Source organism: Polypterus senegalus, chromosome 10 (genome assembly GCF_016835505.1).
Source record: "Polypterus senegalus isolate Bchr_013 chromosome 10, ASM1683550v1, whole genome shotgun sequence".
Classification (NCBI taxonomy): domain Eukaryota; kingdom Metazoa; phylum Chordata; class Cladistia; order Polypteriformes; family Polypteridae; genus Polypterus; species Polypterus senegalus.
Genome location: NC_053163.1, coordinates 969806 through 982187, shown reverse-complemented (window position 1 = coordinate 982187; position 12382 = coordinate 969806). Strand labels below are relative to the sequence as shown.

General features: G+C 37.8%; 1 protein-coding gene across 1 annotated transcript in view; it reads left to right on the top strand.

Moving 5' to 3' along the window:
- The window catches only part of LOC120536337 (solute carrier family 26 member 9-like), a 50722-nt gene that overhangs the window by 23291 nt on the left and 15049 nt on the right, over window positions 1-12382 (top strand). The window contains 2 exon segments of the mRNA XM_039764663.1: window positions 5101-5196; window positions 8976-9082. Coding sequence (XP_039620597.1) covers window positions 5101-5196; window positions 8976-9082 — 203 coding nt within the window.

The following is a 12382-nucleotide window of genomic DNA, read 5'->3' as shown; positions in this document are numbered from 1 at the left end:
ACAGATGAAAGCAGACCATTTAGTCCATCATGCCTTTTTGTTTAGCTAACAACAACACTTATTTAAATAGCACATTTTCACACAAAAAAATGAAGCTCAAAGTGCTTTACATAATGAAGAATAGAAAAATAAAAGACACAGTAAGGAAATAAAATAAGTCAACATTAATTAACATAGAATAAGAGTAAGGTCCAATGGCTGGGGTGGACAGAAAAAACAAAAAAAAAACTGGAATGGAGAAAAAAATAAAATCTGCAGGGGTTCCAGACCAAGAGACCACCCAGTCCCCTCTGGGCATTCTACCTAACATAAATGAAACAGTCCTCTTTGGATTTAGGGTTCTCACGGAAGGACTTGATGATGATGGTCACGTAGACTTCTGGCTTTTAGTCCATCAATGTTGGAGCATCATGATGCTTTGAGTAGGTGGTGGTGGCGAAGGCCGGAAAAAGAAACAGAAGAGAGAGTAGGGGTCATTACGGATTTTAGAGCCACCATGAATAGTTATTATAATGAATTGAACATACAGAGTATCAGGATTAAGTTAAATTGAAGTTATGAGAAGGCCATGATAAAGCTAAGCTGTTCCAATATCTCATCCAGAGTTTTCTTTAAGGTTGTAGCTTCATAGCTAAAAGGCCAGTGTTCTGCCAAAAGGTAAAAAAAAACAGCAGGCAGTAAAAGCAGTTTTAGTGGACCAGAAGAACTTTAACCAAAATTAGCTGCAAAAGTCAAAACCAGAAAGACAATTGCTTATTCACCCAAACCAAAATTAAAATCAAAAATCAGAATCCAAAAAACACTTTTGAGCAGATTCTCATACTAAATATTTCAGAATTTATTGACAATCCTCAGCATAGTGTTGTGTACCACAGTAACCTTTATTTGGTAATATCATCACACAAGACTTCTGTGACCATGTCCCCTAGCAACAGACTTCCCTATTAAAGTAATGGCTTAATGAAATGGAGACTACCATAAGAAAACAAACGTTTGTCACAGTAATCCTTAAACAAGACATTAAAAAAACAACTAGTCCAAATTCAAAAGGCATTCAAAAAATGCATTCACTGTTTATCGTAATGGAAACAAAAAAATACAGAACGAATGAAAAATGTATCAGTCATTAATTACAACTTTGTTTTATACATTATATTAATAATGCATGTTAAAAGGGAAAAAAACAAAGGTGAAGTCAGGGCCAAACTCCAGCTAAAGCAAGACATTTTCACAAGGCTGCACCATAACAAAATGCTTAACAAAAAATATATGAATGCATATGTTTAATCATGCAAATGTCCAAGAAAGGCACTTTAGCCCCCAAAAGTTATATTTATTGGTGAAAAAGTTAATCCAGAAAATGCCAAAATTAATAGCCTTATTTCACATGCACTTACGTCTGGAATCCTTAATAAGGGCTGGCTAACTTTGTAAAGGATTCAACACTAAACTGCTGAAATACCTCAATGGCTGAGGGCCCTTTAGTCTCAGTGTCCCCAGTACAAGGACTGAGCCTCTGAATATTCTGAAAAAGGCCAGAAATCTGCTCCTGCCAGGATCACAAATATTCGTCTTCTCCCAGCTCACTACCTCTGAAAGGGTTTAACCTTATTGGATGTTCTTCATTTTGTTAGACTGCTAGGGCCAGTAAACAACAAAGCAGTTTCACTGGCATAATACCCAGGCTTTATTTCATTCTAAACGTGTGTGTTTTTGCAGAGAAACCAGACATATCAAATGCTAGAGGTTAAAACAGAAAAACGCATTCAGCTTCAACAAATTATATCAATGCCCATACAGCAAGCTTTGTATCTGTAAAACCAAAAGAGATGTCCATGTCAATTGAGACACCTTTTTTTTCTTAATCCAGCTTAAATTGTTCTTTTAAAGTGTAGCTTCTTTCCTCCTAATGCTTGTCTCTGTTGGGACGTATTTTGAATTAGCAGGCAGTGCTTTACTTTTATCTTCTGACAATATGATGTTTTGTTGTGTCTTCAATACTGTCTCTTTCATATATTTACTATCAATCAATCAATCAACATTTATTTATATAGCACATATTCATACAAAAAATGTAGCTCAAAGTGCTTTACAAAATGAATAGAAAAACAGAAGACACAATAAAAAATAAACATAAGTCAACATTAATTAACATAGAATAAGTAAGGTCCGATGGCCAGGGTGGACAGAAAAAACAAAAAAAAAAACTCCAAAAGCTGGAGAAAAAAATAAAATCTGTAGGGGTTCCAGACCACGAGACCGCCCAGTACCCTCTGGGCAATCTACCTAACATAAGTCAAACAGTCCTCTTTGTATTTAGGGTTTTCATGGAAGGACCTGATGATGATGGTCACGTAGACTTCTGGCTTTCAGACTATCAATGTTGGAGCATCATGATGCTTTGAGTAGGTGGTGGTGGCGCAGGCCGCCACCACAAAGAAACCGGAAAAAGAAACAGAAGAGAGAGTTGGAGTCAGTACGGATTTTAGAGCCACCATGAATAGTTATTGTGATGAATTGAACATACAGAGTATCAGTATTAAGTTAAAGTGAAGTTATGAGAAGGCCATGTTAAAGTAATGTGTTTTCAGCAGTGTTTTAAAGTGCTCTACTGTATTAGCCTGGCGAATTCCTATTGGCAGGCTATTCCAGATTTTGGGTGCATAACAGCAGAAGGCCGCCTCACCACTTCTTTTAAGTTTAGCTTTTGGAATTCTAAGGAGACACTCATTTGAAGATCTAAGGTTACGATTTGGAATATAACGTGTCAGGCATTCTGATATATAAGATGGAGCGAGATTATTTAAGGCTTTATAAACCATAAGCAGTATTTTAAAGTCAATCCTGAATGACACAGGCAACCAGTGTAGTGACATCAAAACTGGAGAAAAACTACGTCTTCTCTCTCATACTTAACAACGAATCATTAAGTACTCTCAAGATCCTTTCTTTCATACAGTGCTTTGATAGCTATGAAACAATTAGTAACAGTTGCACTGGTCAAAATCGGACAACTGATAATTTTCAGTGGTCTTGTTACTAGTCAGTGAAGTTACTTTTATCTAACTTTGAGATCATGTTAAAGGTAAAGTCCCAAACACCATTTTTATACTTTATTGCGAGCATATGCACACTGGTTAGATTATCTGCACTTAAATGCACACATTTTATTAGTGATAACACCTTTTTAGTATTTGCTTTTACACTTACATATCTCCCAGATCTTCAATCTATTTCCATGCATCCCAGAATTCTTTGTCTCTTGAAAAACACATTGTCATTCTTATGAGTCATCGTCATGCCCAGCAAACCTTCTGTTCATGAAACACCTGCCAATCAAATTCTTTTTGAAATACACACTATCAAAAATAAGGTTAGCTTTCTCAGTTTTATTTACCTAAAATATGCACCTTACCTCAATAATCCTATAATAATTTTAATATTCATAGAAATTAAATGTTACAAGTGTTATTTACCAAACTGTAAAAAGTACTCTAATACAACATTTCAAAGAAACAAGATGAATTACAAAGCATTAAATATATATGTCACAAATCTAGGCTTTGGAATTTTGGGGTGTGTATAATTTCTTTTTGGGTCATTTATTTTATGTGGTTGTTTATTTTTTTATTCTTATTGTACTTGGATAGGAGACCATCTAGGAAAGTACAGTGCGGTGATGGGGACATTGTGATGTAACTATGACTCTCTGTGGTCATTAAAGATCTGTGGTCATCCTTCATAAAGTATTGTGTTTCCCGATGTCCAGGCTAAATTGCTTGCTATGGCCCTAATCATCCCTTGTCTCTGATTGACTAACTATCTCTCACCCCTTCACCACCTAACAGCTAATGTGTGATGAGCGTACTGGTGCATAATGGCTGCTGTCACATCATCCAAGTGGATGCTACACATTAGTGGTGGTTGAAGTGGCTTGCTACTCACTGAAGCGACTTGAGTAGCGAAAAAAGTGCTATATAAATTTAAAGAATACTAATGATAATAAATTATTATTACTATTATTATATTTAATGGCATTAAGTCAAGTCAAGCTGCCGAGCATGCACTGGTACAGTGCGTTGCCACACCCACCACATGATGAAACAGTTTGGGATCCCGGTTTGCAACCCCGCAGGCAGACATACGGTCCAGTTCCACCCTTCGGAAATGACCCTCTATTTGCCGCAGCCAGGTGTTATGTGGGTGACCCTTTGGCCTAGTCCAAACATTCAAGTCCCCAACAATGAGGATCTTATGAGCTGGATCACCCTCGGGGAAACGCGCCACGTGGCCGCAGTGCCGTAACTGACGCTCCCTCACAATGCAGGTAATGTGCCTCATTCGGGACTCCATGAGCAACCACTCATTTTACACAAAGTCAAACCAATGGTACCCAAGGATATTCCGGAGAGACACAGTACCAAAGGAGTCCAGTCTTTATCTCAGGTCACTGGATAGCGTCCATGTCCCGCAACCATATTATTAATGGCATAATGGCAAGAAGAAAACAAACAATGACCAGGAGAAGAATTGGAGTCAATAAAGGAGCTTAGTTTATAACCATTAAAGTGAAACATCAAAACCAAAACACTGAATTATTCTCAGAAAACCGTAAAAGCCAAAAGATTTTACAAAGAAATTACAAGCAGTGACTCTAGTTGTCTCTGCTTAATAATGGTGGTTTGATGTAATGCTTAAGATTTTGGACTTTAAACCCTGAGGTTGTGGGTTCGAATCTGACTACTGGCACGGTGTGACCACGAGCTAATCACTTTACCTACTTGTGCCAAAAGGGGAAAACCAAAAGAAAGGTAACCAATTGTATCTCAAATATTGTAAGTCGCCTTGGAAAAAGGTGTCAGCCTAACAAATAATGATATGGCAACTGTCAACAAAGCAATCTGCAAAATGGTCACACTTTGAAACAAGATGGCATTGTGGGAAACCACAAAATTATTTTAAACTCCATTAAAATTAAACCAAAAGTCCAAATAGGTAGTGGAATTTTATTCCTTATATATTTAAAACCGTATACCATATATATAAAATTCAACTAGTAACAAAGACAATCACACTGCCTTTCTCTTTTTGTCTCTTCAGTCTGTTCTGGGTGCACTAATAGCTGTCAATCTGAAGAACACGTTGAAGCAGTTATCGGACCCATACTACTTGTGGAAGAAGAACAAGTTGGACTGTGTAAGTTTTAAAAAGAGAATGGAATTCTTTTATCTTGTTAGCCTCGTGCAAACTGGTAATTTGTTTTAGTGAAGTGGAAGCTAAACAGCTTCCTCTGATACAGGGTATAAAGAATAGAATATGCAACCTTCATATCAATAAACAAAGACTATGTGCAAAGCCAATAATGATATGATAATGAAATATGCAATCTTTGGTATGTGCATATAGCCAGGGGGTGGGTGGCATTACAGTATGTCAAAAGCAGTACTACTTAATGTCAAAGGAAATATGGGACAGTTATTAGTAAAGAATCAACACAGTCAGACAAGGAGACGGAGCATCAGTCAGAGAGCAGTGAAGCTCTGAAGGTAAAGATAGTGAAGCATTGGAATAGTGAGAAGGCTGGACAGATGTGTTCCTAGATAATATAATATATTGGACAGAGGTGTCTGATTTAATGTCCATGAGCCAGATCCAACCTTTGGACCTTTTTTAAATTGGCTTGATTTATCAATATTCTAAACATATCCCATATGATGTACAATGTCTTTTACTTCACTTACCCCATTCCCAAACCAATTCCTACCTCTGTTCTACAAGATTGTTTTATCTGTTCCACTGGCTTTATTGTTGTATGTGGATAGAAAATGCATTTGGATTTTCACTCAGGTTAAAAGTGTTCGCTATGTGTTTATAACCAACTCCTAGTGTCGTCTGTGCGATCTATCACATGCATGTTCACACAGAGCTTTTTTGATGTGGTCAAGTGACATTTGTTGAAGAAGATGGCATCTCTATCAGGATGAGTTCCAGTCCATTACCTGGCATGGCATGGCAATGAGGGGGCATAAACAGGTGTAAAATATTCCCTGCCCATCCTAGAATACTTATAAAGAATGCCAATGTACAGGTAGGCAATATGGAGTGAGCTGCAAGAATCCATGATTCCTACTTTGTGTGCCTTCCATTTTACCTGGAAGTGCTTCTGGTGGGCCCTGCCCTAGCACCGAAAGTACTCCCAGGTCCAGAATAAAATAAGCTGCTCCATCTCATCTAGGAGAGTTGGAGTTGTGTGGAAGAGGACAACGTTTGCCTGGAGGAGTAGACAGAGAAAGAAAGAGAAGAAAATTGTGTTTGAGTTTATGTCACTTTTGCTTTTTTATAAGATAATGTGCTACTAAACATTTTATTTAAAATGAGGTTGCATCAGGGATGCTGCAATGCCCTCTACTGGTCACAATGAATAACTACTAATTCTCCCATATATGCTTCACTTTACTTTTATTTGTTCTCTATTTCACCTTATGCAATTTCTTGTATTGGGAATTTGTTAGTTTTCACATACCCCTTGGGGTCAGGGCATAGGGTCAGCCATTGCAAAGCACCCCGGAGCAATTACAGGTTAAGAGTCTTGCTCAAGGGCCCAGCAGAGTAGGATCTCTTTTGGCAGTGACGGGGATTCAAACCAGCAACCTTCTGGATACCAGCACAGATCCTTAGCCTCAGAGCCACCACTCCACTTTCACCTCAGGCTGATTTTAGTTCTGTGGTTGCTGATAGCTTCCTAACCCTTTGCAATATCTAAGAAAAGAAAAACTCTTAGGAGGGGAGACATCTTTATTGTTTACTTCTTCACTCGATTGTCATGAGTGGAAAGGTACCCATATGTTTTACTTGTACAGTGCAATAAATGTACCAGTAGTTATCTGGCCTGCAATGGGTATATAAAGGGTTATTTTTGCCCCTTAATAAAATTAAGTTTAACACCCTTAATGAGAAATATCCTGCACAGTTTAAGTTCAGAGTTCTGTGTACAAGAATCAGATCAGACAGGATGTTTAGTCTGCTAGGTTAAAAATAATGCAGATTTATTTAGAACATCGTTTACCAACCTATGGGTTGCCGCCTACTGGTGAGCCATGGAGGTATTGCAGGTAGATCGCAGCCAACCACAGACAAACTTCACTCCACCAGTCGTGTAATATCATTGTATTGTAGCTGATCTCGCATGACATCCCTAACCCTTGCGCAATGATCATGCTCAATTTACCAAGGAGGAAAAGCATTAACAATCATGCTTGATTCATCTAATACTCTGATGTTCTAGTGACTGTGAGGGACACCCCTCCTCTCTGCTTTAAGATTGCATTAAATTCACCCAGGGGAACCCTTGTGAGTTGCGAACAGACTGGCATGCAAAAAATTGGATTGTGACACAACAAAGGTTGGGAAAAATTGATTAGAAAGTCTTATGATGGAAGAAGTGGCCAAAAAAAAAAAAAAATAAGAATAAATGATAAAGACTAAAATAACAAACAGCACAGGTGATGTAAATCATAAAGTGACTGACGCAGTAAAGTGTAGCAAGCCAAGGGAGAACTTTAGGATGCAAACCCTTTACAAGATGAACACAAGTTGTCTCTTTCCTATGGTGCTGCTTTGCATGTTGTCCTAATTACAGAAATAATCTGCGATAACTCTGTTATCAGATTAGAATCAAGTCCCTTACATGTTACTATGGCTATGTCTACCCAACTACTGTACATTTTCATGTAAAAAATGTGTTTTTAAATTAAAACAATCTCCATCCATGCTAACATTTTTGCCTCATTTATGAAAGTATCTCTTCCCACACCACTAAAACAACTGAAAACGCACATGACAAAGTTGTTCACCTGCACAGAACAAGTGTAAATCATGGAAAAATCTTTGAAGGGAAGGTAACACCACCAGCCATGGGATTTTTTTTTTTTACTTTTATATTTTATACCTAATTTCTGTTTTCCATGTTCCAGGTGAAGTACTTTATGTTGCCTGGCTTAGTACATGCTATTCAAATAAAGTAATTATTGTTTATTGCAAAACTGTATTGACCAGTACATTACATGCGTTCATACAGTAAAGGTAAGCAAAAGAAGAAGAGCCATGGAAAGCAACTCCTCTGTGCTGTATTGTCTTCCATTCAGGGAATGAGACGTTGAAATGAGCAGGATCCAATCATGGAAGGGTCATGTCATTAGCATGAACCAATCAGAACGCGATTAGAATCTGCATTTTCAAAACGTGTTGCTTTCACACTGCAATGTTGAGCTGGCGTTTTCAGAAGTATAAGGTTCTGGACTCTCTGTTTTTGGGGGTTAAAAACACCAGGGTAGTGTGGACAAAAGATGAAATGGAGACTAATGTCTGTGTTTTTAAATGAAAATGTAGGAGTTTGGCCATAGCCTATATAGCTCATTCTTATCTTGTCTTACCTGAGAGATGGTCACAATTCTCACACAATAATATGTTGTTGTCGATATGGGCAATAGACTGGCATCATATTATCAATCAGTCGTATTTAAGACGGCAGCCTACAAGTCTTTGCATAAAGACATCAGTGTATTTAGATGATCTAATTATTATTGTTAATATATTATTATGATAGTTTGGGAAAATAATTATAGTTAGTTTTAGGCCTTGTTTTTTATTGTCTCTCATTTTGACCTGCAATTTTTTGCCTCATGTTTTGGTTTTAGTCGTTGGTTATTCTGACTTTTAAGGGTCTGAAGCCCCCTACTTGATTTACAACTAGTCATCCCCTGGTTAGAAACTTTTTTCTTTTAAATTTTGCACTGACCTTTTCCCTCTTGAGTCATAATAGTCAGAAACATCATATTGTCAACAACCTTCTTAGGATAATATTGCAACACTGATGGTTTATGTTTGATTTTTTTATTTCATTCTATAAAGCTGTAACTTGGGTTACCATCATATCATAATCACCCATGATTCTTCACTCTTGTTTCCCTTTTCAGTGTGTTTGGATGGTAAGCTTCCTATCAGCTTTCTTTCTGAGCCTGCCCTATGGTGTCGCTGTGGGTGTGATCTTTTCCATGATGGTGGTGGTCTTCCAGACGCAATTGTAAGTTTACTCTTATACGCACTGTAAACATGACGTAGAATGCTGCATTTTATTTTATTTATAACCAGGACTGGAACCAGTATTTTTACTGCCCTAGGTAAAGCAATACATGCCATCCACTCTCGGGCCAATCATACGACCCATTATTTGACATTGGAGTTTCATAAATTTAGGACTCCTGCTGTTTTACCCTTTTAGTGTTTCATTATAGTATTGCCTCTGTAACATTTGATTATAATCTGGTAGTTTAAATGGATCATGAACTGTTTTATAAATTCATAAATATAAATATGTATAAATATAGGCTCAAAAATGTTAGAAAATCCTTTAAAATAATTTTACAATTCTTTGGTAAATACTGTAAAGAAAACTAGAGTTTACAACAGTATTTTTGATTCATGTCAATTTCTAACCCACTTAGTCCTGAACAAGGTTGCAGGAGCCTATCTCAGCTACCACAGGGCAGGAAGAAACCCTGAACAGGGCGCCAGTCCATCGCAGAGTGAACACACACGAAACACACACTAGGGACAATTTAGGATCGCCAATCTACCCAACCTGCAAATCTTTGGACAATGATAGAGGAAACTGGAGCACAATGATAAAACCCTCACAAACAACATACACACGCAGGGAGGACCTGACATGAATTCAGGTCCCCTTACTGCGAGGCAGCAGTGCTACTACTGGGCCACCGTGCCACTCATTTACATAATGTATACAGATAGAACAATATAATCTAATAAATAATGTGCTTGATGTTGCTTCATTTTACACAATACCAGTTTTTAATAAGTTAGTAATAATAATATGTTTAATTAAAGTTATACAAGTACAAATCACTGAAATTCAAAACTGCTTCATTATTGTGAACATAGAAAACATTTGTTTTGAATCCATTGTTTGGACTAGTTCACTTTCCACTTATAAGGTTCCTGAGAATTATAGGAATAATAGTGACAGACGCATATGTATATGTATGTCATTACCTAATATGTGCTGCTCCGGAGCATCAATGTAGTGATCTGAAAAGAGGAGTGACTTGTGCCCTCCTCAGATGGTGGAACACCAGACAGTCCTCTGCAGCTTGAATTATCTGCAGTGGTCTGGTCATGCATGCCACTACTCCTGCCAGCAAAGAACTGTAGTAGTCCAGACATGACAAGACCAAACCCTGAACCAGGAGTTGTGCTGCGTACGTTGTCAGGTATGGTCTGATCTTGAGGCATTGTAGAGAGGGAATCTGCAAGACCAAGAGACCGCTGTAACATGGTCAGTGAAAGACAGTTGTTCATTGAGATGATCACAGAGTGCTAAATAAACCGACGGGATAACAAGAAAATCTATCTTTGCCAGGCTGAATTGGAAAAGCTGTTCCTTCCTCCAGATTGAGATATCAGTGAGACATGAAAAGATTCTAGCTGATACAATATGGTCCTCTTTGACAGAACGACAAGTACATCTGAGTTAAATTATCGTTATAGCAAGGATAAGACAATCCATGGGACAAGATGATATGGCCTAGTATGGAGGTGTATAGAGAGAAGAGGATAGGGCTCAGCACCAGTGTTTGTGGCACCCACATGTTTGACTGGTGCACCTTTGACATCTGTAAAAAGTAAAAATGTGAGGTTTGAATACACAATAGGAGGTTTGAAAATTTAAAGTAAAACTTATGATAAGAAGTAAGGAGTCGTAGTGGACTTGACACTATCAACTTTCAGACGGTTTTAAGAAACCATTAAAAAGACAGGTTATATAGCACCTTGATGTGTGGAGTACGAGTGCAAGGAGGTTCTGCTCCAGCTTTATAACACACTGGTGAGGCCTCATTTCGAGTACTGTGTGCAGGATTGGCAAAAATGACATGGCAGTGGTAGAAAAAGTCCAGAGAAAAGCAACTAGGCTGATTCCAGGGCTACAGGAGATGAGATATGATCTGAGCCTTTCAGTTTAAGCAAAAGAAGATTAAGAAGAGACATGATTGAAGTGTTTAAAAGTATGAAGGGAATTAGTCCAGTGGATAGAGACTGTTATTTTAAAATGAGTTCATCAAGAACATGAGGACACAGTTGGAAACTTGTTCAGGGTAAATGTTTGCACACATGTTAGGAAGTTTTCCTTTACACAGAGAACCGTAGACACATGGAATAAGCTACCAAGTAGTGTGGTAGACAGTAGGACGTTAGGGACCCTCAAATCTGGGCTTGATGTTATTTGGATAGGACTGGCAAGCCTTGTTGGGCTGAATGGCCTGTTCTTGTTCAGATTGTTCTAATGTTCTAAACATTGTCAGAGTTCACATAAATGATCCTTTTGAATCTGTTTGTAATGGCAATGTACTGTGCTTACAAAATAAAGGACGAAACAGAAAAAAAAATGTGTATCCAAAATCTGCATTAATTCAATATCTAAACAAGGATAAAAATTCAGATAAAGAACAAAGTTGGTGTAGGAAAAGCAGTACTGAGAGAAAAGTAAAATTACAAACTTGCACCTGAAGAAAAATAAAGACTCAAGAACTCTAAGCATAAATAGAGACTGTATGAAGCTAAATACAGCATAATGGGATTGGGAAGACCACCCATAAAGGGCTACTGTAGGTCATCAGACGTTCATATCAAACATTGCTAGTATGCTTAAATAATATGAAAACATATAATAGGGTTAGTAGCAGATGGACAGTTGTACTGAGTCAGGGTCAGGGTCTGTATTGTGTAAAGAAATGCCCCCTTCCAAATTTTGCCACCCGAGGTGACAACCTAGTTTGCCTAAATGGTAAAGCCACCGATGCTCGTAAAGGAACCCAAATCATCAACGCTGATAAAGTGGCTGATTAGCAGAATGCAAACACACACTAATGATAAGGACTTGGGGGTTTTTAATGTTCCTCCATTGATACTTTCTTATACCTCATCTAAGCTATCAAGCATTACTAACAATATTCAAGTTTATGATCAACCATATTGATTCAGCTAAGCAGAGATTACATGACTGAACCTGTCTATGCAACAGTGCATGACAAGCAAATTCAGCACATTCTAAGACTACGAGGTGACACACAAAAATAACCAGATTTGTAAAAAAATATATATTTATTGATGAATTACAGCGTTCTAAATATTGTCACTTTCTATATACTCCCCCTCCCGATCTCTACACCGCTCCACACGTATCTTCCATTAATTGAAACAGTGCTGGAACACTTCTTGCTTGAGGCTTTTCAAAAGGCTTGCCATTCTTGTCTTCACTTCATCCATTGAAGAAAAAATGTGTTCCCTTCAGGTCACTTTTCGATTT